This window comes from Musa acuminata, chromosome BXJ1-10 (assembly GCF_036884655.1).
Source record: "Musa acuminata AAA Group cultivar baxijiao chromosome BXJ1-10, Cavendish_Baxijiao_AAA, whole genome shotgun sequence".
NCBI classification, from domain to species: Eukaryota; Viridiplantae; Streptophyta; class Magnoliopsida; order Zingiberales; family Musaceae; genus Musa; species Musa acuminata.
Genome location: NC_088336.1, coordinates 11,563,176 through 11,591,173, shown reverse-complemented (window position 1 = coordinate 11,591,173; position 27,998 = coordinate 11,563,176). Strand labels below are relative to the sequence as shown.

At 49.1% G+C, this 27,998-nt stretch overlaps 1 protein-coding gene across 3 annotated transcripts in view; it reads right to left on the bottom strand.

The window, feature by feature from the left end:
• LOC135595181 (DNA polymerase I A, chloroplastic-like) overlaps positions 1–25,599 on the bottom strand; it is a 49,500-nt gene extending 23,901 nt beyond the window's left edge. Inside the window, exons 1-2 of one of the 3 annotated variants that reach the window (XM_065085754.1) lie at positions 25,258–25,599; positions 223–838 (exon numbers count right to left, since the gene is read on the bottom strand). In XM_065085754.1, coding sequence (XP_064941826.1) covers positions 223–838; positions 25,258–25,403 — 762 coding nt within the window. In that variant the 5' untranslated portion in view covers positions 25,404–25,599. The remainder of the gene's footprint in view (positions 1–222; positions 839–25,257) is intronic. The other 2 variants (XM_065085753.1, XM_065085752.1) reach the window with 2 other exon arrangements.
• Between the last annotated feature and the right edge of the window lie 2,399 nt (positions 25,600–27,998).

Here is a 27,998-nt window from a genome sequence, read left to right as displayed (position 1 = left end):
AACAATTACGGGGGTATCAATGGCCCATCAACTAGTGAGGGTGCCCTCTATACAGCTCAGCAAATGAAATTGCAGTTACTATCAAGTGCTTGGATATAATACATTCAGGCCCTTGTTCTAAACAAAGTACAAATACTAATATTTATATCAAAATCAGTATGCTCCAAGCAACCTCAGTGGTTAAATTATTACTAGCTAATACATATGTTTTGGTTAACAAACCTCAGTGTCGCATGCATGAAAAAAATGCTTGTACTCTGTAGTCAGTAACTGGACTACTTCTTTAGCTCTTGAGATATTATCAACAATGAGTACTTCATCATATATGCGAGCAAGTTGTTCCCGGTTTACCACCTTATTTGTACCCTTTTTAACAGGTTGACTCTTTTTTGAATTTCCAGGATATGTTGCCTTATCACAGACATCTTCATCTCCTGCTGGAAGAGAACCCTCGGACTCTTGAGAGTCAGATGGCAATTTCTTGGGCTGAGTCGCAGTGGAATAGAACAATTTTCTGACAGATGGATAAAAGGATGACAGTGCTTGCTGAGGTTGTTTCTCAATAGTGTTCTTCATACTTGAATTAATACTGGTACATCTTGAAGAATGACGTGACATGGAACCTCCACTTGACAAATCTTGAGAAATTGCATCTTGACAATTATTAGGATGGTCATCCTCTCTTCCATCCAAATGTACTAAGTCAGCAGCAACTCTTCCAATTTTAGGATAATCATTTGTGAGTGGTATCCGTCCATTCTGATGATCTTGCAGAACTTTCTGAACTATTATATTCACTTTACTTGTTTGCTTTAGTGCAATGAAATCCACTTCTTTCCTACAGAGATGGGACAAATATGCATCATCAGATCTAGGAATGTCATGCCTAACAATTATTGATCTAGATCTGACAAGTGGACTAAAGATAAAATAAATACAAAAAAGGAAACAAAAATGAAACTTTTTCTTACGCATTTCACAAATGCCACAAAAATTAAAAAGCACTTACAGACAGCTTTTTAATGCACAGCTGTTTAACCTAGTATGTATCAGCAGGCTTCGGCATGAAAAACCAAAAAAGAAATACGAGAACAGCATAGAAGACCAAGTTTACATAGCAGCCAGTTGCTGTCTTGTGAAGGACAAGAATGATTTGTCGCACGCTTTCGGGCATTGAGATCGAGGCGTCAAGGCGTTGCCGCTTCAGCGGGGCTGCCACGTCAGGCTCGTATTAAGGCGGGCCTGTCTTTTGGCGTGACGGTTACGCACATGCGTAGGTGGGCTGCCGTCCATTCTCGGGAGGTGAAGGGGCGCTGGTTCTGGCGGGATATCTTCTTTAAATAGCGAACGCCCCGCTTCGCTTTTATCTTTCGCCGCTGAGTTTTCTTCCTCGAGTCCTGCCGTTCCCTTCCTAGTCTTCTTCCTCGCCTCCCGCGTCGTCTTCCCCCTCCCCGTAGCATCTTCCCGTCAAGGTCAGTCAAGATGTCATCCTCTTCTTCTTCCTCTCCTTCCCCTTCCTACGTAGTTGGAGGGGAATGCCTTCCGACATCCCCCGTGGAATCCTCAGACGGGGAAGCGGCGCGGGCCTTGGAGGCCCTGATGTGGCCGCACAACAATGACTCCACTGTGAGTGGGTCATTGTTGGGGGGGCTCCGGGAACGTTACAGCATCCCAGAGGACTATATCCTTAGTGCCCCTGAACCGGGACAGCGGGCCTACGACCCGGTCCCGAAGGGTTTCGCGCTGACCCTGGACGCCCTAAGGCGGGTCTGCGCTTTCCCCTTCACCCCCTCATCGTAGCCTGTATCTCTTTCTGGCGAATTTCGCCGTCCTAGGTGGCGCCAAACTCCTGGCGTTACCTAGTGGTATTCTTGGGGGAATGCTACCATGCCAACATCACCCCTACCCTCAACCTATTCCTCTCCTGCTATCGCCTCTCCAAAGGTTCGGGGGGTTACTTTCTATCTGCCCGGACGGGCTTTCAAGTCGGGGGGGCTCCTTCCAGTAATAAAGGATGGAAGGGGAGGTTTTTTTACGTTAGTTGCTCGAAGGACTGGGGTTTTGGGGTTCGGTGGTCCGCGAGGGCGGTCGACAATACTACCCCAAGCTTGAGCGATGCAGAGCGCCAAGACCTGGGGAGGCTCCGGGAGATTCTCCCCGGCTCCCAGGCTCTCCGGAGCATGACCGAGCATTGGCTAGTAGAAGCGGGTCTCAGCCCGATGCCACTGGGTACGTCAATAACGTTTGGTTCGGGTGTTCGCGTGGTTCATCCTTGGTACTAAAACTTTTCTTGTCTTTTGTAGAAATGGTGAAGCTCCGGTCACTCCTCGGGAGCAATGCGTCGCAAGCTCCTCCTCCAGCACCACCAGCCGACTCGCGGCCCGGCACGAAGGACGCCCCACTGGAGATCGAGGTCGGGCGCCCTCGGAAGAAAGCGAAGACGACGCGTTCCAAGGGGGCTAAGGCGGGCCCTCGTCGGGGCGAGACCGGGCCTAGTCGGCAAGCGGCTGGGAAGGGTCCGCGCCCTCCCTCTGTTCGTGACCTGTGTAGTTTGCCAGCCGGGGGCAAGGAGCCGTTCCTGGCCCGGCTGGTGGGCAAGATCCCGTCCGGGGAAGCCAACGACCCTTTGGTGGCCCACTGGGGAGGCCTGTCCCGGGGGGACGGAGTATGGGCCGGAGGGGAAGCCTCCGCAGCATTCCTCCGAGGCGCACTTCATCCCGACATGGCTCGGGATTTGTACACTTTGCCCTCGGAGGCTCTGCTCAGCAAGTCGGCCAAATCCATGACCTGGGTAAGTTCTCTTCTCTTTCTGTTCGGGGCTGTTTGTCTTTTGCTGACCCGTCTTCTTTTACAGGGCCTTCATTATGCGACGACCCTGATGGACAGGGTACGTGACGCCGACCGGGTCATCGGGGGCCTTATCAACCGTAACGCCGAGCTCCACCGCCAGGTAGAGGAGGTCCGAGCCGGGGCCGGTCCGGAGGCGGTGGCGGCCGCCGAGAAGCGCGCGGCAGAATCTGAAGTGGAGGCGACTCGCCTCAGGTCGGAGCTCGAAGCTTCTAAGAAGTCGAACGAGGAGCTCCAGAAAACAATAAGGGTGGAGCGGGCCGAGCTCCGCCTGTCGAAGACGGAGGCGGGAGTCCTCAGCAAGAAGCTGGAGGAAGCAAAGGCCGAGGCGAAAGCAGCCTCGGAAGCGCTGGCGGAGGAGGCCCGTCTTCGACCCGTCAGGGAGAAGGAGCTCCTTGAGGCGTATAAAAAGTCTGAGGGGTTCGAACTCGGGCAAACGCGGACGGGGCGGGTGTCCTTCGAATACGGATACCGAATCGCCACGTCCCGCTTTCGTGTTCGTCACCCTGGCCTCGAGGTGGAGGAGGATCCCTTTACTTCCCACCCCGAGGATCTGGAGGTTGACATGCCCGAGGACGTCCCCTTTGACGACAGCCTGGACGCTCCGTTGTAATAAGGGTCCTGTATTTTTTTGTTTTCTAAGGTGCTAGTTAATTCTGGAAGTCGGAGTCGAGTCCTGTAAGGCGGTTTTTCCTCGAATAAAAGAAAACTTTTTCCTCCTCTGGTGTGTCGCTTTCTTCTTATTTCCTTTGGGCAAAAGAAAACTTCTTCCTCTTTAGACGAAAATTTCCAAGGCTCTGGTCGTTCCATGTTTCCGGCGAAAATAAAGGGAAATTTTTCTTCTCGTGGCTTGCCCGACTTCCTCCTCTTCCTTTGGACGGAGATCTCTTCCCTCGGACGAAAAACTTCATTTAAACGAAAAACCTCTTAAGGTTATGGACGTTCCATGTTCACGGTAGAGAAGAACCGTCCATCGTCGCGAGCCGGTATGTACCCGGTCGGATCACCTCGATGACCCGATAAGGTCCTTCCCATTTGGGGGCCAGCTTCCCCCTCGCTCGGGTCGGGTCGCTGACCTCAACCTTTCGTAGTACTAGGTCGCTTAGCTTAATTGGTCGGGGTCGTACCTTCTTGTTGTAGATCCTTACGACTGCCCTTTTATAAGAGAGGGCCTTTACGTGTGCGTCGGCGCGTCGCTCCTCGAGCATGTCAAGGCTGGCTCGAAGTCCTTCGTTCAAAACCTTCTCGTCATAGCCTCCTGTCCGAAGAGTGGCAATGGCTACTTCGGGCGACAGGACAGCTTCGGTTCCGAACGCGAGGCTGTAAGGGGACTCTCCAGTCGCGGTTTTGGGAGTGGTGCGTAACAACCATAAGACGCTCGGGAGTTCGTCCGTCCAGGCCGATCGAGCTGCGGACACTCTTCTTTTGAGCCCGTCTAGGATGGACCGATTGGTTACCTCCGCTAGCCCGTTCGTTTGAGGGTAGGCCACCGAGCTGAACTGTAGTTGGATGTCGTGGTTGGCATAGAACTCCCGGAACCTTTTACCGGCGAACTGAGGCCCGTTATCTGTAATGATGGTTTTGGGCAAGCTGAACCGAGTCACCAGGTTCCTCCATACAAACTTTTCTATTTGCCGCTCCGTGATCGTCGCCAGCGGTTCTGCCTCGACCCACTTTGTGAAATAATCCACACCCACGACGATGTATTTTCGCTGCCCCGAGGCTAGGGGGAAAGGGCCGAGGAGGTCCAAACCCCATTGCGCGAATGGCCATGCGCAATCGATGGGGGTGAGCGGGACCGCGGGCTGCCGGGGTGTGCGGGCGTGTTCTTGGCACGAACTACACCGTTGCACGTGGGCCTTCGCGTCCCGGCACATGGTTGGCCAGTAGTAGCCTTGGCGAAGTATTTTGTGTGTCAGGGTTCGCCCGCCAACGTGTTCCCCGCAGATCCCCTCATGGACCTCAGCTAGGACTGTCTGAGCTTCATCGAGCTCCAAGCACCGTAGGAGGGGGTATGAGAAAGACCGCTTGTAGAGCCGTCCACCCACCTCGGTATACCACGCATGCGTGCGACGCAGGCGCCGAGCCTTCACTTTGTCGGGCGGAAGAGTCTCGTCCCGTTTGAAGCGCAGCAATTCTTGTACCCAGGAGTTTGGCGTGCCACCCGAGGTCGCCGTTGCGATTTCGATGGCACGGGCAGGTAGCTCCTCGACCTCGGGCCCGACTTCGGGGGCTGGCTTTGATGCCAGCTTAGCTAGCGTGTCGGCACGCTCGTTCTCTCCCCTCGGGATGTTAAATAACGTAAAATGAGGGAACTTGGCGGTTAGGTTTTTTACCTGTGCCAGGTACTTCGCCATGGTCGGGTCCCGAGCCTCGTATCCTCTGCTGAGTTGCTCGGCTACTAGCTGCGAGTCGGTGAGGACGCGGATGGCGACCACCTGCATCTCGAGGGCCACTCTGAGTCTTGCTAGGAGCGCCTCGTATTCCGCTTCGTTGTTGGTGGCCTGGACCCCGAAACGGAGGGAACGCTCGAACGACCGCCCGTCGGGAGCTTGCAGCACCAGCCTCGCGCCGGCGCCTTTTGAGTTGGTCGATCCGTCGACGTGCAGGACCCAGGCCTCAGGAGGTTGTTCGAGACCTTTGTCCTCGATCTGGGTTAATTCTGCAATGATGTCGGCCACGGACTGGGCTTTGATGGCGGTCTTGGGCGCGTATTGTACGTCATGCTCACCGAGCTCCACCGCCCACTTGAGAAGACGTCCTGCAACATCAAATTTGGACAAGATTTGCCGAAGCGGCTGGTCAGTAATGACCTCCACCGGATGAGCCTGGAAGTATGGGCGTAGCTTCCGGTTCGGATAGCACGAGCGCAAGTGCTAGCTTCTCGATTGGTGGGTATCGTTCTTCGGGCTCGTTCAGGACGTGACTGATGTAGTAGACTGGAAGCTGTTCACCAGAATTTTCCTTGACCAGGACGGAACTGACTGCGTACTGGGAGGCAGCCAGGTAGATGCCTAGCTTCTCCCCCGGAGAGACTGAGGCAAGTCGGGGGAGGTTGGCCAAGTGCTGCTTCATTTGGTTGAGGGCTTCCTCGCATTCTCCCGTCCATTGAAAATTTTTCGGGTTCTTCAATGCTCTGAAGAAGGGGAGGCAGCGATCACTTGATCGGGCAAGGAAACGGGACATGGCGACAAGCCTCCCGTTAAGGCGTTGTAGGTCTTTGATTGTCCGAGGTGACTGCATATTGATTATCGCCTGGACTTTCTCCGAGTTGGCGTCAATTCCTCTTTCGTGTATGATGAACCCGAGGAACTTTCCCGAGGTAACGCCGAAGGCGCACTTCGCGGGGTTGAGCCTCATGTCGTACTTGCACAGTGTGGCGAACGCCTCAGCCAGATCGGCCAGGTGGGCTCCCGCGTCTTGGCTTTTGACAATCATGTCGTCGACGTAAACTTCCATGTTCCGCCCGATCTGGTGGGCGAATATCTTGTTTACTGTTCTCTGGTATGTAGCCTCAGCGTTCTTCAATCCGAAGGGCATGACCTTGTAGAAGTAAACCCCATGATCGGTGAGGAAGGCCGTATGCTCTTGGTCTTCAGGTGCCATTCTGATCTAGTTGTACCCCGAGAAGGCGTCCATAAACGAGAGGCGAGCGTGCCCGACCGTAGCGTCGACCAACTGGTCGAATTTTGGAAGGGGATAGCAATCCTTCGAGCATACATTGTTGAGACTGGTGTAATCAACGCACATCCTCCAGCTTCCATTAGCTTTCTTGACGAGGACTACATTAGATAGCCATTGTGGGTATCTGGCTTCTTCTATGAAGTCCGCCTCTAGGAGTCGACCAACTTCTTCTCGTATGGCCAACTGCCGATCAGGGGCCTGCCGCCTTGGCTTTTGTTTTACAGGGCGGGCGTCGGGTGAAATACTGAGGTGATGCTGTGCAACCGTCGGGTCAACGCCCGTCATGTCAGATGGCGACCAGGCGAAGACGTCGACATTCTTCTGTAGGAGGCCGACGAGCTGTCTTCGTTCTTGCTCGGGTAGCTCCGACCCGATCTTAACCGTCTGCTCCGACCGATCCTCTAACAGCGGCATGTCGATGGTGGACCCCCTCGGCTCAGGATGGGGGGCTGGCTTCTTCATCTCCCGGGGGTCCGCCATCGGTGGTTCAACCCTGGCCCTCTTGTGTAACGAAACGGCGGTCAGGTAGCAGCGCCTGGATTCTCGGGGACTTCCTGCGACCTCTCCGGTCCTGGCGTGGGTTGGGAACTTCATAGTTTGGTAGTAGGTCGAGACGACAGCTCTGATTTTGTTGAGGGTCGGCCGGCCGAGAATGGCATTGTATGCAGCGGGGAGGTCGATTACCAGGAAGGTGGTCATCACCGTCTTCGACCTCGACGGGGCTCACAGGGTCAAGGGTAAAGTGATCGCCCCTAGCGGCGAGATTGAATCACCGGTGAATCCGGTGAGTGCCGAGAATATCGGCTTCATGCTATCTCCGGATAAGCCGAGCTTTTGGAAGGCGTTGAAGTAGAGTATGTCGGCTGAGCTCCCGGTATCAACCATGATCCTTCTTACTTGCGCATTGGCTTTCCTGGCCGATATCACGAGTGCATCGTCGTGCTCGTTTTGTTCGGATGCCTCGGCCGGGAAGGTGATGTTAGGCTCGGGCCCGTGCCTGGGAGCTTCGGCCGGAGCGGCTCTGGCGTACGCTTTTCTTCTGGTCATAGAATCCCCGCCAGATGCGGGGCCGCCAGCTATTACGTCGATGTGTCGTTCGACGGGACCCTCCGGGCGCGATGAAAGTTCCTTGTCCGGTCGGAGGTACTGACCGAGGTGTCCCCTACAAATGAGCTCCTCGATCTGCCCTTTTAGCTCCCGACATTGTTCAGTGTCATGCCCATGTTGCCGGTGGAAGCGGCAGTACTTCGACTGGTCCGCCAGCGCCCGCGGATTCCTCATCGGGTAAGGTTCTTTGAGCAGCCCCTTTTCCCTTATGTGGAGGAATATTTCCGTTCGGGACGAGTTCAAGGCTGGGAGAGGGGGCCTCGATGTCGGCAGGTCGGATCTGTCCAACCTACGCTGAGACGCAGCGGGTTGCTACTACCGGGGCGGCTCCGGCTTGACCCTCTTGTGCTCTTCGCGCTTCCCGGCCATCCATGTCTCTACGGCGACGAACTGGCTTGCTCGCTGGAGCATCTCGGGTACCGTCGTGGGGGGCCGCTCCACCAGAAACCAGAAGAACCTGGAGGGCCGTAGGCCTATCATGAACGCCTGCATCAATAGAGAAGGGTGAGCGTCTGAGAGTCCTCGGATTTGCATCGTGAAACGGCTTACGAAGTGGGAGAGGGGCTCGTCCTCCCTTTGGTGGAGTCCGAGGAGCAACGCCACGGATGGCTTCGGACGGGCGTAGGCGAGGAAATTGAGCTCGAAGTCTCGGGCGAGCTGATCGAAGGAAGAGATGGTCCTGGTCTTCAGGCCGCTGTACCATGCGCGGGCCGATCCCCTCAAGGTCGTTGGGAACGGCCTGCACATCAAGGCATCAGAAGTCCCATATAGCGCCATTTGGGCGCGAAACGCGGCCACGTGATCCGCGGGGTCAGTGGCGCCATCATAAGCGTCCAGGGATGGGAGCCGAAAGTGTGGTGGAATCACTTGATCTTGTATTTCGGGTGCGAACGGTGACCCTTGGTATCCGTCCGCCCCGAGCTCCCCCTTTGATCTGTGAACCTCCTGCTGTACTTCGTCGAGGCGTTGATTGAAGTGGCGCAACTGGGCTCGCAGGGCGTTCGTCGAGTCCGCGGGTGGCACCTCAGGCTCTGGGCGACTCGACGTGCCTTCCGCCTCTCGGTCTCTAGGCTGGGCCGTTCGGTTTCGTGGCGAAATTGGGCGCTCGGGGAGTGGCGCGTGCGCCCGGGCGGGGGGCTCACGTTGTTGCAAAGGCTGGGTTGCATGTGGGGGCGTCGACTGGGAGACGAGCGGGATGATAGTCTGCATCACGCCCGCCAGCGCTCGGACTTGGTGAGCGAGATCGTGGAAGGCTTCGGGCGAAACAGGTGGCGAGCCAACGGGGACGTCGGGTGGCGACAAACCCGGGTCGTTGAACAGCCGCCAGTAGCGCTCCGATGTCGTGGCGGGGCGCTCGTCGCGGGGTTCATCCCGCAGGGGATGTTCTTCTGGGGTGTTGACCGGACGCGATCCCATGGCTGCGGGTTCGCCAGAGTGTATTTGCTGATCGCTCGACATTCGGGCCCTCCTTCTAGCGCCAAAATATTGCGGGAAGCAATTGTATGCCGTCGCCTCAGGGCCGTCGCGGCTTGGTTCGGACCCGAATGCGGGGGGATCTCGCGCGGCGTCCCTCGGGACAGCCGGGGTGGCCGGTTGCAATGGTCCGGGCGGGACGTTACGTGCGGAGCGAAGCCTCCTCGTGGCGCCGGGAAGGTGCGACCTCGCCCTTGTTCCTGCACACAGGCCGGGTCGGAAGCTCGGCCCGACCCCTCCGACGATCAAGTCAGATGATGTGGAAGGGGGTTTTTCTGGTGAAGAAGTGTCCTCCCCCTTCGTTTAGAACTCGGGGGTATTTATAGGGTGGTTTAGTGTTACCTGATGTGCCTGCCTGCGAGGGGCAGGATCGTACCTCTGATGGCGTCTGACGTTGCTATAGACGTTGCGTGGAGAACCGAACTGCCGCAGGGTATGGGCGAGCTTCGGTCGTCGTCCTCCTCTGTCTTGGTCAAGCGCGCGGGGTCAGACAACGACGTCAGCGCATGTCGAGTCAGCATTATTGCCCTCCTTCTCGGACAGAGTGGCGCCTAGGTGGGGCCGACGTCGTGACACGTCATGTCGCCATTATTACCCCTATCACCACTCTTGCTCAGTGTTATATGTTGGGCTCTATGACTCCTGAGTTACAAAGACAACATAAAAAGATAGATGTCAGATCCATTCTCCTACATGTCCGCAAACTGTTTGAGGAACAAGGAAGGACTTAGCAATATGAGATATCCAAGAGCCTCTTCCGAGCTAGGATGACTAGGGGGACACCGGTTCAGAACCATGTCCTAAAAATGATTGAGTGGATAGAGAAACTCACAGGTCTAGGAATGGTCCTAGAGGATAACTTGTGTGTGGACATTATGCTTCAGTCCCTACCAGATTCCTTTTCATAGTTTATAATGAATTTTAATATGAACAAGCTTGAGGTAACTCTCCCGAAGCTCCTCAATATGTTGAGGGAGGCAAAAAGCACTATCAAGAAAGAAAAGCCAGTTCTCTACACTGGTGAGACCAGAAAGTAAATGAAAGCAGAAAAGTCCCTTAAGAAGGGTAAGGGCAAGGGCAGACCAGGTAAAGCAAAGGTTACTAAGAAAGACCCAGCAAAGGACAAAGGTCAGTACTTCTACTGTGGCAAAGATGGACACTGGAAGAGGAACTACAAAGAGTACCTTGCAGAGAGGGCGAAATAGAAACTTGGATAAGCTTCAGGTACATTCATGATCAGTCTCCATTTGTTAGACTCTTATGATAACACATGGGTATTGGATACCGGTAGTGCTTATCATATATGCAATTCGTTGCAGGTTCTGGCAAGGCCTAGGAGACTAGAGAGAGGCGAGATAGACCTCAAGATGGGCAATGAAGCAAAAGTTGCTGCAGTAGCTGTTGGCGAGGTCGCCCTACATCTGTCTGGTGGAGCTATTATTGCATTAGATGCATGTTATTTTGTTTCTTCTATTATCAAAAACATTATCTTCATTTCATGTTTGATAGTTAGTAGATATAAATTAGTTTTTGAGAACAATGGTTGTTCAATATTATTAAATAATGAGATTATCACAAAAGGAACATTGCATAATGATTTGTTTATCCTAGACACTACTCCACATATCATGAATGTAAGTGTGTCTAAGAGAAAACGAGATGAGGTGAACAGTGCATACTTGTGGCATTGTAGGCTAGGTCACATCCATGAGGAAAGAATTCAAAATTTGCTAAAGGATGGATATCTAGATCCATTCGACTATGAGTCATATGCAACTTGTGAGCCTTGCCTTCGTAAAAACTGACCAACTCTCCATTTAGTAGAATTGGAGAGAGAGCCACTGAGCTACTGGAACTCATACATAGTGAAGTATGTGGATCCATGTCAACTCATATCATTGGTGGTTACTCCTACTTAATTACCTTTACTGATGTTTTCTCAAGGTATGGACATGTGTACTTAATGAAATACAAGTCCGAGGCCTTTGAGAAATTCAGAGAATATAAGAATGAAGTGAAGAACCAGACTAGAAAGAGTATCAAAACTCTTCGATCAGATCGAGGAGGTGAATACTTAAGTACATAGATTACCTAGTTTCTCAAGGACTATGGGATTTTATCACAATGGACACCTCCTTATACACCTCAGCTCAATTGTGTAATTGAAAGGAGAAATCGTACACTGTTACACATGTCACGGTCGATGATGAGTTTCGCTGACCTACCCATCTCATTCTGGGGATATGCCTTAGAGACCGTAGCTTACCTTCTGAACAGAGTTCCAACTAAATCGGTAGTGTTTACACTATATGAGATATGGAAAGGGAAGATGTGCGATCTTAAGGTTGTTAAGATTTGGGGCTGCCCTACCCACTGTCACTGACAAAGTTCTAAACAGGATGTTTGATGTAATACTTATGTATGTCCGTGTCTTTCTATTTGTTCATGCTTTGCACAGCATGTAGAAGAACGGTCGAAGGTTAACAATCCCATTTTAGTTACGTTTGATGGCCTTCTTAGGCTTGTAAATAAAGGTTGTATCATGTGGACACTTGCGAGAGTTATTCGGTCTGTAGTGGATCATTTTTACCCTTTGTTGTGCAACCGTTCAGAGCTTGCAAAGTCTATTTGTAATTTGAATTGTCTATGAAGTGTTTTCGGAAATATTTGCTTGTGGATCCCGAGTGAGGCGCTTTCTCTAACCTGTTTTCTCTTTTGTAGGTCCTAAGGGACCATGGGAGGTTTCGGGGAGGCTGACCTTTGCGGACGAACACGCAAGGGTGCCGCACGACTTAAGCAAAATCAGCTAAGTTCGTAACGGATGGTATCAGAGCGGGACAAGCACTCATAAAAACACTTTGTATTCAAATATGGGGGACCTAGCGGGGCTACGTTAAGGGCAATCAGCACAAGCACGACCGTTTGGGGGAAAACGGGCATGGAGATATAGGGAAAAGGAGTCGCTCGGAGGCGCGGACATCTGAAATTAGCATTCAGAGGAATGGCCAACCCTTCGCGCAAGAGGCACCACAAGAACAAGCAAGCTTGGAAGAATACGTAGCGCACAAAGGTTGGGATGGCTGAGTTCGAGCTATGGCTCGACGTTGACAACTACACTTGATGGTGCTCAAGGCAAGCGAGGCGCTTGGTAAAGGATGAGACCATACAAGATGGAATGAGTTGCTCAGCGACCGAAAGAGTTGTGCAAAGCTCACAGAGGTGAGGGGAATTGCTAACCCGAAGAATTCAGTACTCGTGTAAGGGCTTGTATACGTACGATGAAATGTTCGCGGCCATCCCAAGGCGACCGAAACTCGATGCCATAGAGCATTGGAACTTTCTCTTCGACAAGAGAAGGATACGTCCGTAGGATGCTGAAGTGTGCAGCGAGTTCAGCATGTTGCCAGGCCTTGAGTGATGCAGTAGGGGCTGTATTGATGTGGAGTCGCAATCTAGCAAGTGCGTTTACAGGAGGCAGAACAATGCACAGTTTGTTCAGCAGATCGGAGTAGTCCAAGGGGATGGTGGTCTCCGAAACGAAGAGAGATGTTGCTCCAATAGGATAGTTATCCAGGAGGGATAAGTCCCGGCTCTCCAGAGGGAGAATCATGTGGGACGGACCTCATAAGTTGAGGAGTACCTCAACAAACAACAACTCCACGAAGCTCAATGGACCGAGCGAGCGACGAGGAGTCATCGCATGATCTCGCTTGAGAGAATGCATTGGTGGATGCATTGTGAGATCAAGTGGGGGAGCGACCCAAAGCAACACAAATGAAGGCACACTTGGAGTCGATATGGAGATCAGACTCAAGGGAGGGCTGACCCGTGGAATGGTGGGCGCGAGGGCCACCATCAACTCAATGCAAAAACGAGGAGCGGAGCAACTTGAGTATAACTTGGCGAAGTACCCAAGCCGCATAAATTAAACGGGCATAGAAGATTAAACATAGAGCGAAGGCGCAAAGCTTTCCTTGGACAGATGACAAGGACATGAACTCTTGCAGAGGCAAGAGCAGGATCATGTTATTCCATGGGTCGTTCATTCTGATGGAGTGGACTCTTATTGCATGGTGCCAAAGACGAAGGGAGCTTCTGGGCACATGCACCTTATCTCGAAGAAGCATTTGATGGAGAAACTAAGGCGACTCAACTTACGGAGGCGAAGTTGGGTTCAGAAGGCTTTGGCATGGGGCAAGAGGACATAAAGGCGGGTACTCTTAAAGAATATGCCATAGTGTTGTCATTCAAGTTGCCATGAAGGAAGCGGTGCGTAGCGGAGATTGTGCTGGTAGGGGCAGAGGCCTAGGATCCAGACAATGGTGCACTAATTGCAACGGAGTCGATGGACTTTAGGAGCTACTAGGCGATGGACTATCCTAGAGCAGTGCTTCATCTAGGTGTGACCCAAGAGTGGGTGGATGAAGGTTGATTGCCAAAGGAGCGAACAAAATCGAAGGTGGAAGAGACCCTGCGATGTATTGGCAGAAGCCACACATGGAGGGATCACAATTCGAGTTCATCCCACAAGGATCAGAATGCAATAGAGATGTCACCAGGAGGCGACATGGTGTAGCGGATTGTGGTGGAACAGTTCGTGGCAATACGATACACACGACATAGTCCCGTGAGGGACTATATCATACGGAGGTATAATCGGGAGCTACTGGGAGCTCCACTTCGTTGAACAACACGACGACAAGAAGGGCTATGGAAAAGTGTCACAAAGACATAGCTAGGCACTACGAGGAAGCGACGACGAGTCCAGAGGGACTTAGCTACCCAAAATCACGCATCAGTTAGAATGGAGGTGGACTCGGAAGAGTGCCACAGAGACATATCTACTGATCGTAAAGAGAAGGGATGTAGATGCGAGGTGACAAATAGTAGGGCCATGGGCATGGCAACGCTATAGTACCGCAGAGGCGGTACTTCCATAAAAGTCATTGATCCCTTGCTCTCATGGAGGGAGAACGCTTGGTCGTGAAAGGGGCCGAGGAGGTGGAGCATGCAAGGCAAACTCCAAGTACCGAGACAAGGCTGAAGGGCAAAGGCCAAGGAACTTCGTAAGACCGGTGTCAACGAGCTTCTCATCAAGATAGTCGAAAGTGAAGGACTTCGGGTCATGCAAGAGTGCACGACCAAGGAACAAAGCAAGCAATACGCGGTGTTGTACCTTTGCTACTCAGTGGAGTAGGCGGCCGAGTTGATGAAGAAGGCGGTACAATCCCAGAGGTGACCAAGACTATTAAAGACTTACTCTAAGTTGGGATGAAATCTTCTTGCATTCCAGAAGTTCGATGGTATTGAGAAGGTGAATCACAGTAGCTAACTAAATGCAAAGAGTGCAAACACTTCGAGTGCTTCAGAAGTGTGAGCAAAGAGCAGGTGAAGGTCAGTAACCAACTCAATGCATGGAGTACAACCCTTGAGGAGGCGGGCGAAGTCAAGTAACCATTGCCTTCTCAACTCTTAAGAGAATGGGTGAAATCGAGTACCCCAATTCTCTTATCTATCCAATAGAGAAACTCTGCACAGGTTCAAAGATCCTTCGAAGAGATTAGAGGACAATAGTCGTCAAATCTTCACCAATGGTGATCAGTGCTACTGAGAGTAGATTATCCGCTTCATTTCCCAACAGAATGTCAATCGAAAGCAGAAGTGATGCGAATCTACTTGGAACTGACAAATAAGTGAAAGAAGAGTCGATGGGCAAATTTTATGGATGAAGGACCCAAAACTTCATAAGTTTACGAGGCGATGCTCGTTAAAGCTCCAACAAGCATCCACCCAGTTCAAACAGCACGAGGCATTTGATAGACTAGCACATAGTAAGGATGGTCTTTTCCTTCATCAGGAGGAACCGCAGGAACCAACAGGAATCAACACAACTCAGCCAACCCCACACTAGAGTCAAAGTCATTGGCGAGTTGAAGCAGCATGACGGATCAAAGGTTCGACTGCTCAAAAACAACAACGGAGAGCAGTTGGGAGTCAAGAGGCGTATTGCGGCGGGAGTAGAAGATTGAAGACCCAACAAAGGCGAGGAGTTGCAGTGTCGGCAAAGACTTCGACGAGGACGTCGAAGGAATAAGGAAGAATGTCACGGACAAAGTTCTAAACAGGATGTTTGATGTAATACTTATGTATGTCCGTGTTTTTCTGTTTGTTCATGCTTTGCACAACATGTAGAGGAACGGTCAACGGCTTAACAGCCCTATTTTAGTTGGGTTTGGTGGCCTTGTTAGGCTTGTAAATAAAGATTGTGTCATGTGGACACTTGCGAGAGTTATTCGGTCTTAGTGGACCATTTTGACCTTTTGTCGTGCAACCGTTCAGAGCTTGTAAAGCCTGTTTATAATTTGCATTGTCTATAAAGTGTTTTCGGAAATGTTTGCTTGTGGACCCCGAGTGAGACGCTTTCTCTAACCCGTTTTTTCTTTTGTAGATCCTAAGGGACCATAGGAGGTTTTGGAGAGGCTAACCTTTGTGGACGGACACGCAAGGGTACCGCACGACTTAGGCAAAACCAACTAAGTCCGTGACACCACGTTAAAAGACACAACCCCGATAAGTTGGAATCAAGGACGGAGCGATGCAAGTTCGTGGGATACCCCAAGGAAACTTATGGGTATTATTTCTATAATCTCGAGGACCAAAAGGTCTTTGTAGCCAAGAGAGCGATGTTCCTTGAGAAGGAACACATTCTTGGCAGAGACAGTGGGAGCATGATAAAGTTGAGCGAGGTTGGAGAACCTAGCTCAAACACTACTCTACAGCCCGAGTCTGTTCAGGTACCTAACACAAAAGTTCCAACTTTACGTAGGTCCGACAGAGTATCTCATCCTCTTGATAAATATGTGGGATATATTAGAGGAGAGGATGTTGAGGATATTGATCCTCAAACCTACGAGGAGGCTATTATGAGTATAGACTCCGGGAAATGACAAGAAGCCATGAATTCTGAGATGGATTCCATGTACTCCAACAAGGTTTAGAACCTAGTTGATGTGCCCGGGGGTATTGAACCCATTGGTTGCAAGTGGATCTTTAAGAAAAAGATCGGAGTAGATGGAGAAGTAGAGACCTATAAAGCAAGGCTAGTGGCTAAGGGGTATCATCAAAGACAAAGTGTTGACTATGACGAAACCTTCTAACCCGTAGCAATGTTAAAATCCATCCGAACTCTATTAGTTATTGTAGCATACTATGATTATGAGATTTGACAGATGGATATGAAAATTGCATTCCTCAATGGGAACCTCGAGGAGGAGGTGTATATGATACAACCCGAGGGATTGTTGTCCAAAGACTACCTAAATAAGGTGTGCAAGTTGCTTAAATCCATTTATGGACTAAAGCAAGCTTCCCGAAGTTGGAACATAAGATTTGAAGAGGCAATCAGATCTTATGACTTCGTTAAGAACGAAGATGAGCCTTGTGTGTACAGGAAGGTAAGTGGGAGTACTATCACATTTTTGGTATTATATATGGATGACATCCTGATCATTGGGAATGATATAGGAATGCTATCCACAGTAAATACTTAGTTATCTAGACACTTCTCCATGAAGGACTTGGGGGAAGCACCATATATCTTAGGAATTCGGATCTATAAAGATAGATCCAAAAGGATGCTTGGCGTGTCCCAGTCCAAGTACATAGAAACCATTGTCAAAATGTTTGATATGAAAAATTCCAAGAGAGTTCTCATACCGATGAGACATGGGATATCGTTTTCTATGAGTATGTCCCCAAAGACTCCAAAAGAAAAGGCGAACATGGATAGGATACCCTATGCCTCAACAATATGGTCTATCATGTATGTCATCCTATGTTTCAGGCTTGATATAGCGTATGCTCTAAGTGTCACGAGTAGCTATCAGACGAATCCAAGCTTGGATTACTTGAAAGTAGTAAAGTGTATCCTTAAGTACTTGAGAAGGACTATGGATCTTTTACTAGTATATGGAGGTAGTAGCCTCAGGGTTGAAGGCTACATGGAGTCAAGTTTTCAGTTTGATGTCGATGATAGCAAGTCGAATTCGGGGTATGTGTATACCTTGAATGAAGGAGCAATGTGCTAGAAAAGTTTCAAGCAAGAAACTACTGCTAACTCGACTACAGAGGCGAAGTACATTGCTGCAGCAGAGGCAGTAAAGGAGGGAGTCTGGATGAAGAAGTTCATCACAAATCTGGGAGTCATACCGGATAACGAGGAGTCGATTCCTTTTATTGCGACAACTACGGGACAATTGCTTAAATACGGGAACCCGGGTCTCATCAAATGTGTTCTGAGGATGTTCCAACTTATTAGAGAGATCGTGACTCGAGTAGATGTAGTAGTGGAAAGAGTTCCATCCGAAGATAACATTGAAGATCCACTGACAAAGCCGTGGTCTCAAATTGTCTTTGAGCGTCACAAAGGTCTGATGGAGATCAGACACATAGGTGATTGGCTTTAGGTCAACTGGGAGATTGCTAATCATAGGTGCCCAGCAAACCAATCACATAAGTGATGGCACGTGTGACTTAACACGGAATCTTTTTGCTTACTATATTTTGACATTTATCACTTTATATTGACTATTGCATATATACATATATATATTGTGATATCCTTGGATCTGTGCAATAGAAATCGGATCGTGATGAGATCACGATAATGAGACCAATTCACCTTTAAACACGGATCCTAAATAATCTCGATCATAGGTTAGACTGATGTGCTATATACACGTCCATATGATAGATGCAGCTGGTCTCATAGCTGCTCATATGGGGACACTAGAGATATAGTACAGGTGCTCATTGGAGAATGAGTTCACTGATTGATTCGCTTACGGAATGCTGGATGGTTGATGATACCTTATTGTCAGACAGCGATTCCATAGTCCCAATGGTGTATCTGGTCCTTAGACTTGAGACACCAAGGATGTCGTGTATGAGTGCCACATTTTTTGATACCGGACTTATAGGTTTGGATGTCCCAGATTTAGTATAACCGGTCATCGGGAGTGGTAGTCAATCTTACGAGGGCTATTGAGTGTCGATAGAGGATCATCCACTCTCAGTGTCATGAAAGGAATATCTCATGTGTTCTTGCTCAAACAAATCCCTAGCTAGGGTCATTCGGATTGAGAGAGAAAGAGTTCTCCGAGGGAATCCGATTAGAGTGAGACTCGAGTAGAAACCGTATGGGTCTAACAGTACCATGCCCAATATACGGTCTTCGGGATATTAGATAGATGAGGGACTATAGGTACACAATAATTGAGGACAGACAGGTCCAATGGATTGAATTCCCCTGTGTCGTTTGGGGACTGCAGCGTAGTGGCCTAGTACGTCCGTAGTCGATGAATCGAGTGAATTATTATGGAGATAATATTTCATTAAGTCAGAAAGAGTTCTGACATGTATGACTCACGACCAGCTCGATATTGGGACTAGAGGGTCACACACATATGGTAGGCACTGCGATGAGTAGAGGTACGAATATGAGATATCCGCCGAAGCCCCTGTCTTATTGGATATCCAATAAGCTCCTGAATTATTGAATCCTTTGGATAAGATCTAATAAGAGCTCACAAGAGATTATTGGATAGAGATCCACTAATCTAAGAGGCTTGAGTAATTGGATGCAGATCCAATACCCAATAGGGGAGGATCCATTAAGGTTTGACAGGAGACCTCTATAAATAGGAGGGATTCAATGGTTCATAGGCTAGAGCTTTTGCTTACCTCTCCTATCCTCCTCCCCCTCTCCACCTCAAAGTAGGCTTGGAGGTTTGAGAAGCGTCGTCGTAACCCTGCTGTGTGGATCACCGTCAGAGAGGAGGGCGCTTGACCTCCTTCACCCTCTCCTAGATATCTGTAGGGAAACAGGAATATACGATCTCCCTAAGTAACACAATTTATTCTATTCGCAATTTTAAGTTTCACGGATTTTTGCACACCAATCTTCGCACAACGACAAACATCTATTTGGGAATAGAGATATTGCTTGCCTCTCTTATTCTCCCCCCCCCCTCTCTACCTCAGAGTAGGCCTGAAGTTTTGAGGAGCGTCGTCGCAGCCCTGTTGTGTGGATCACCACTAGAGAGGAAGGCACTTGAACTCCTTCATCCTCTCCTACAGATCTGTAGGGATTCAGGGATATACGATCTCCCTAGGTAAAACACTATCTCACATGTGGATTTATATTTTACGAGTTTTTTCGCACCAATCTTCTCACGACGACGAATACCTTTTTGGGAAATTTGGGTTTTTTATTTTCTGTTCTTCCGCTGCGCATGTGATGTCGCCCCTAGATTTCCCAACATTTTCCTCCTTCCATCCTTCAAATTCTCCTAGTCTTCTACATCAAATTTTTTTCATTTATCTTATTTTCTTCTTCTTTCTTCCTCGTACTTCAGGCTTCATGTCAGCCCTTTAAAGAGTCTTTGTAGAACCTCCTAGTCAATGTTAAGTTATGTGCTTCTTACTAAGGTTTGAAAGTTCGTACCGTATCGCAGTTTTGAGACTCTCTCGGTACGATACAATATTGTATACCGAGCGGTACAATTCAATATGCCGCTTAATATATATAAAAGTAAAAAAAAATCGATGGCCTCGTCACCCATTTTGGCACGTGAGGCCCCATTTTGGCGCCACATTGTCACGGACAAACTTCGAAACAAGATGTTTGATGTAATGCTTATGTATGTCCGTGTCTTTTGGAATGTTCATGCCTTATACAGCATGTAGAGGGGCAGCCGAAGGCTTAACAGTCTCATTTTAGTTGGGTTGGTGGCCTCTTTAGGCTTGTAAAAAAAGGTTGTGTAATGTGGACACGTGCGAGAGATTCTCGGCCTGTAATGGACCATTTTACCCTTTATTGTGCCACTGTTCAGAGCTTGTAAAGTCTGTTTGTAATTTGCATTGTCTATGAAGTGTTTTTTCGGAGATGTTTGCTTATGGATCCCGATTGAGGCGTTCTCTCTAGCCCGTTCTCTTTTTTGTTGGTCCTAAGGGGACAATGGGAGACTTCGGGGAGGCTGACCTTTGCGGACGAACACGCAATGGTGCCGCACGACTTAGGTAAATCCAGCTAAGTCCGTGACAGATGGTATCAGAGCGGGACAAGCACTCATAGAAACACTTAGCATGCAAACGTAGGGGACCTAGCGGGGCTGCGTTGAGGGCAGTCAGCACACGCGCGACCGTTTGGGGGAAAACGGGCATGGAGATGTAGGGAAAAGGAGTCGCTCAGAGGAGCGGGCATCTGAGATTGGCATTCAGAGGATTGGCCAACCCTTCGCGCAAGAGGCACCACGAGAACAGGCAAGCTTGGAAGAATGTGGAGCGCACAAAGGTTGGGATGGCTGAGTTTGAGCTACGGCTCAACGTTGACAACCATACTTGATGGTGCTCAAGCCAAGCGAGGCGCTTGGTAAAGGATGAGACCATGCAAGGTGGAATGAGTTGCTCAACGACCAAAAGAGTTATGCAAAGCTCACAGAGGTGAGGGGAATTGCTAACTCGAAGAATTTAGTACTCATGCATGGGCTTGTATGCGGACGATGGAATGTTCGTGGCCATCCCAAGGCGACCGAAACTCGGCGCCATGGAGCATTGAAACTTTCTCTTCGGCATGTGAAGGATACGTTCGTAGGAGGCTGAAGTGTGCAACGAGTTCAGCATGTTGCTAGGCCTTGAGGGGTGCAGCGGGGACTGTATTGACGGGGAGTCGCAATCTAGCAAGTGCGTTTGCAGGAGGCAGAACAATGCACAGTTTGTTCAGCAGATCGGAGTAGTCCAAGGGGATAGTGGTCTCCCAAACGAATAGAGATGTTGCTCCAACGGGATAGTTATCCAGGAGGGATAAGTCCCGGCTCTCTAGAGGGAGAATCATGTGAGACGGACCTCACATGTTGAGGAGTACCTCAACAAACAACAACTCCACGAAGCTCGATAGACTGAGCAAGCGGCGAGGAGTCGTCGCATGATCTCGCTTGAGAGAATGCATTGGTGGATGCATTGCGAGATCAAGTGGGGGAGCGACCCAAAGCAACTTAAATGAAGGCACACTTGGAGTCGATGTGGAGATCGGACTCAAAAGAGGGCTGACCCGTGGAATGGTGGGCGCGAGGGCCACCATCGACTCAATGCAAAAACGAGGAGCGGAGCAACTTGGGTATAACTTGGCGAAGTACTCAAGCCGCATGAAGGGAGCCAGCATAGAAGTTGGAATGTGGAGCAGAGGCACAGTGCTTTCCTTAGACAGAGGTCAAGGACATGAACTCTTGCAGGGGCAAGAGTAGGATCATGTTGTTCCATGGGTCATTCATTCTGACGGAGCGGACTCATCTTGCATGGTGCCAAAGACGAAGGGAGCTTCGGGGCACATGCACCTTATCTCGGAGAAGCATTTGATGGAGGAACTAAGGCGACTCAATTTGCGGAGGCAAAGTTGGGTACAGAAGGCCTTAGCACGGGGCAAGAGGACGCAGAGGCGGGTACTCTTGAAGAATATGCCATAGTGTTGTCATTCGAGTTGCTATGAAGGAAGCGGTGCGCAGCGGAGATTATGCTGGTAAGGGCAGAGGCCCAGGATCCAAACAATGGTGTGCACAAATTACAGTGAAGTCGGTGGACTTCGGGAGCTACTAGACGACGGACTGTCCTAGAGCGGTGCTTCATCTAGGTGTGACCCAAGAGTGGGTGGATGAAGGTCGATTGCCAAAGGAGCGAACAAAATCGAAGGTGGAGGAGACCCTGCGATGTATTGGCAGAGGTCACACATGGAGGGTTCACAATTCAAGTTTATTCCACAAGGATCAGAATGCAATGGAGATGTCACCAAGAGGTGACATGGTGCAGCGGATCGTGGTGGAACAGTTCGTGGCAATGCGATACACACGACATAGTCACGCGAGGGACTAGATCATATGGAGGTATGATCGGGAGCTACTGGAAGCTCCACTTCGGTGAACAACACGACGACAAGAAGGGCTATGGATTCAAGGAGTGAAGGCCATGGTACCGCAGAGGCGGGTCTTCCGGGCGTGAATCGAAATTTGCATCGGATGAAAACCTTCGTCATCAGCATATGGGGGCTGTGTTCCACTAAGGGAAAAGTTCGAATGCAAGTACTAGTGAGTCTCATGAGAGGGACTTGATCATGCAGAGGTATGATCGAAGCAGCTGGAGAGTTGGACTGCTCCAGAGCTCATATTCGCTTAAGGGAGCCCGGCAAGTCAGAAGACAAGGTCGAGTAAACGAACGTTGCTACCAAGGAAGCTAAGGAGAACAGAATCGATGCAAACCCTACAACGTGATGGTAGAGGTCATGCATGGGAGTTGCAGTCTGTCTTTCCATCGACCAAACAGACTGCTTGGAGAACACAGAGGTGTTGAAGCAGGGGGTCGAAAGGGGCGAGGAAGCGACGACGAGTCCAGAGGGACTTAGCTACCCAAAATCAAGAATCAGTTAGAATGTAGGTGGACTCAAAGGAGTGTCACGGAGACATATCTACTGATCGTGAAAAAAATGGATGCAGATGCGAGGCGACGGATAGTAGGGCCATGGGCATGGCAACGCCATGGTACCGCAGAGGCGGGACTTCCGTGAAAGTCATTGATCCTTTGCTCTCATGGAGAGAGAGCGCTTGGTCGTGAAAGGGGCCGACGAGGTGGAGCATGCAGAGGCAATCTCCAAGTACCGAGACAAGACTGAAGGGCAGAGGCCGAGGAACTTCGTAAGACCGGTGTCAATGAGCTTCTCATCATGATAGCCGAAAGTGAAGGACTTCGGGTCATGCAAGAGTGCATAACCAAGGAACGAAGCAGGCAGTACGCGATGCTATACCTTTGCTACTCAGTGGAGTAGGCGGTAGGGTTGATGGAGAAGACGATACAATCCCAGAGGCGACCAAACCTATGAGAGAATTACTCCAAGTTGGGGTGAAAACTTCCTGCATTCCAGAAGTTCGATGGCATTGAGAAGGTGAATCACAGTAACTAACTCAACGCAAGGAGTGCAAACACTTCAAGTGCTTCAGAAGTTTGAGCAAAGAGCAGGCGAAGGCCAGTAACCAGCTCGATGCATGGAGTACAACCTCGAGGAGGCGGGCGAAGTCAAGTAACCTTTGCCTTTTCAACTCTTAAAAGAATGGGCGAAACCGAGTACCCCAATTCTCTTATCTATCCAGCAGAGGAGCTCTGCACAAGTTCAAAGACCCTTCGAAGATAATGAAAGACAATAGTTGTCAAATTCTCACCAACGGTGATCAATGCTACTGAGAGTAGATTGTCCGCTTCATTTCCCAACAAAATACCAATCGAAAGCGGAAGTGATGCGAACCTACTTGGATGTGACAACTAAGTGAAAGAAAAGTCAATGAACAAATTTTGTGGAGGAAGGACCCAAAACTTCAGAAGTTTGCGAGGCGATGCTCGTTAAAAGCTCCAACAAGCATCCACCCAGTTCAAGCAGCATGAGGCATTTGAGAGACTGGCGCAGTAAGGATAGTCTTTTCCTTCATCTGGGGGATCCGCAGGAATCAACAAGGATCAACACAACTCAGCCAACCCCACACCAGAGTCAAAGTCATTGGTGAGTTGAAGCAGCATGGCGGATCAAAGGTTCGACTACTCAAAAGCAGCAGCGGAGAGCAGCTAGGAGCCAAGAGGCGCATTGTAGCTGGAGCAGAAGATTGAAGACTCAGCAAAGGCGAGGAGTTGCAGTGTCGACAAAGGCTTCAACGAGGACGTCGAAGGAATAAGTGAGGAAGAATGTCACGGACAAACTTCGAAACAAGATATTTGATGTAATGCTTATGTATGTCCGTGTCTTTTGGCATGTTTATGCCTTGTACAGCATGTAGAGGGGCAGCCGAAGGCTTAATAGTCTCATTTTAGTTGGGTTGGTGGCCTCTTTAGGCTTGTAAATAAAGGTTGTGTCATGTGGACACGTGCGAGAGATTCTCGGTCTGTAATGGACCATTTTACCCTTTATTGTGCCATTGTTCAGAGCTTATAAAATCTGTTTGTAATTTGCATTGTCTATGAAGTGTTTTTTCGGAGATGTTTGCTTGTGGATCCCGATTGAGGCGTTCTCTCTAGCCCGTTCTCTCTTTTGTTGGTCCTAAGGGGACAATGGGAGACTTCGGGGAGGCTGACCTTTGCGGACGGACACGCAAGGGTGCCGCACGACTTAGGTAAATCCAGCTAAGTCCGTGACAACATGGGCAGAAAATAAAATTTTTTCTACGACATCGCCTCTCTTATCCACACACGGGGTGACGTCACTTCTCCCCACGCAGGGCAACGTCGCCTATATATATATATATATATATATATATATATATATATAAGTAAAAGAAAAAATCATTTTCGTCGAGGCGACATCTCCTCTTTTCTACCTGCGATCGTGGATTCTTCTCCCCGCGTCGAGAGAAGTCACCGACAAACAAGGAGGGAGAGCGACGCCGATAGACGATACCACCCGAAAGCAGCCAGTCGGCATACTGATATCCTATCGGACCGATACGTACTGCCCGTACCGGGCGATATTATTTGAAACTATAAACCTTGCTTCTTACATTAACAAAGAATGGAGAAATAGACATAGGTTTCCTTTTATCACCACTTGAGCTGGCATCATCCACTGTAAGAATGCAGCAGCAGATCATCCTATTACCCAAGTCAAGACTCCACCTTTTGCTTGGTACTTCCCATGATCAATCGTACTACAATATGGTTCCAAAATATACTTCCATCTTAAAAGATTCCTACTGAAACCAAAAATGAGAAACAGAAAGAAGAGACAAAACAGAAAACTAAAAATTTGCATAAACAAACTATCCAATGACTAAAAAAGAAAGAGGATCATATGACGATCAAAATTTGTACAAGCCAAGGGTAACAATTCAGTCTAACTTCAGGCGTAAGAAAACAGACCAACTTCCCTTGGTTAACTTGGAACCCTAGTTGCCGAATCATACGCCCTGAACTTAGAGAAGAAAGAAACTGCTTATTAAGAATTGTTCAATTCGAGAGAACCCCAACGAAGCAAGGAGCGTAATCTTTGGAATAGAAACAAGCATCCGAGCCTATTAACATCAGATGCACACTGAAGTAAAGAAGAAAAGAGAAGTGCGATACCCAGTCCTGCACAACGGAGGGTGGACGTGCGGTCCCCGAGCGAAGCCGGAGATCGCTCGGCGATGGGAAGAGGAGAGACAGAGAGAGGTGGAGCAGATAAAGGGATGCCTGATAGCGCCCCCGTGGATGGAAAACCCCATCGCCATTCTCGCCAGGTTTCCGCCGCAGCGGCTGCAAGGCGTCGTCTTGGATGAGGGAGGGCCTTGTCCTGCGGCTCTCGCTGTACGAGACCGGCTCCTCCCTCAGAGAGCGGGACGATCCCTGAGGAGCTCACGGGGAAATTTCCCCTGATCGTCTCTCGTGGCGGCCCTCTAAAACCCTACAGGAACGGATGGGGAAAAAAATGGAAGGCAGGATTTCGTTTTTTTTAGCAGATTTACATATCTGCCATTGCAAAGGATGCAAAGAGGTTTTACTTCCGAATTTCGACGACTTATCGAGTAGTCCCTCATAATTATTTTTTATCAGATGTCCTTCATAGTGTTTTATGTATTTTTTTTCGTAGTTATAATTTTTACCCTCGTAATTTTTTTGAATTATTTCATGTCAGCGAATCAGTATGGATCAATGATCCAGAACCGATTTAGAATTCCTTGTCCTCCTTCCACCTCATCCAGAAATCGTTTGGTGGAGTCAAAGTTATGAAAATTTAATCTCATTTGGTGGAAATTGACTTTGTTACTAAAGAAAATAAACTAAAATATATCCATTCTTAATACCTGTTCCAAAAATATACTAAATTAGATAATTAATTATCATAAAATTATTATAAAATAGGAAAACTAGTACAAATCCTTTTGGAATCATGTTTTCATATAATTATGAAAACTTGAAATGGTTTGATCCAATTTGATCTTAATTGTACTCGAAAATAAATTAAATTACATTAATTGATAACTAACCCAAAAATATATTAAATTTGATAAATAATTATTTAAAAATATAAAAATATTAAGATCTTTGTTAGAATCATATTATGATAAAATTATGGGATAATTACATATTATTCTCTATAGTTAACTATGATTAGTATCTTGGTCTTTATACTTTAAAAAGTAACATTCGGTTCCTGCACTTACGAAAGTGAAACATTTAACTCCAATTCTTCTACTTCACCGATGAAAAAAATTATATATGCTATCACGTGCAAAGAAAGCATTAATAAAAATGATAAAAATATAATTTTATTATTTTTAATTATTAAATTTATATTCACTTCTCGCCTTAACCGATTTCTCTTCCTCTCCTCTTGTTGACCTACTTCCCACCGCTCGCCCACCGCACCTACTCGATTTGCACTACTCGACCGCCATTGCACCTGCAACACTCATCGTCGTCGCGCTTGCACTGCTACTCTTACATTACTCGATCATTGCCTCTCCTTAATCGCTTGACTGCACTACATTGGACCCACTCAATCATCGTCACTCCTACATCGCTCGACTATTACAGCTCTTGCACTGCTCAACCGTCACCTCACCTACATTGCTCACCATTGTTGCACCGAACTCACTTAATCACCACCACTCCTGTACCACTCGACTGTCGCATCGGACCCAGCTCGTCATCCCTGTTGAATCTCGTATTTTGATGATGAAACTACTTGATATATATTTATGATTTAATCTGCGTTTTGAGTGACGCAGGATGCTTCGATCAGGATGAGACAATTAAAGCAGGAAAATCATGTTGTGCCAGAGGAACATGTTAGAAGATTGGACGTCGGGCCGGTGGATCGGTCGACGTATCGACAGAAGGCTTCGGGCCATGGACTCGGGCATCGGGCCAAGAAGAGCGGGTATTGTGCCAAGGATATCGGAGTTGCGGAGTCAACTGGCCGATTGGGCAATAGGCTACAAGAGAGGACGATGCGTTGAAGAATCGGACGAAGCATCGAGGGACCAATGACATGCCGGACAACTTGGTTAATTGCTTAGGATTAATTGTCTCAATCGAAGTTTTGTTTTAAGTGTGCAGGATTAACTACGATGAAAGTAAGATATGCAGCAGGAGTTACGCCGGAATCAAGACAATGATCACGTTGGGAGTTCGAGAGTTCGACGGAAGTTCGGACAGTCGTCGGAGGTTCTGCGGGAACAAATCCGAGAAGTCCATGAGCTTGCCAAAGAAGCTCGTCGGAACTCGCCAAGTGGATCGTCGCAAGTCCAGGAGTTTGCCGGAAGTCCGTAGGAGCATCATCGAGGGTTCATCGGATGATCGACGGAAGTTCGCCGGAAGAAGCGATTGACGCACTAGAGCAAGTTGTAGTAAATGTCTTAGGAAATATCGAAGTTAGCACAATGATTAAGTTGAAAATGGGAGGTGATCCCATTAACTTAATCTTGGGGCAATTGGGCCCCTGTAAAACCCAAATAGGGCCAAATGGATCAACCCATTCAGACCCTGATTTCTGCCAGGCGGTTGAACCACCCAAGCCAAGCGGTGGCACCGCCTGGGCTCAGTCTCCGAGAAAGATTGGGCGGTGCAACCGCCCCTGACAGGAGGTGGCACCGCCCGGGCTCGGTCTCCGAGCTCTGGCTGAGCGGTGCAACCACCTCAGTCAGGCGGTGGCACCGCCTGAGCTTGGTCTTCGAGCTCTGGCAGGAGGTGCAACCGCCCCTGACAGGAGGTGGCACCGCCCAGAGGCTCAGTCTTCGAGCTCTGCTAGGCGGTGCAACCGCCTCAATCAGGCGGTGCAACCGCTAGATCCCGGAATTCCGGGAATTGATAGTTTTGAGCTC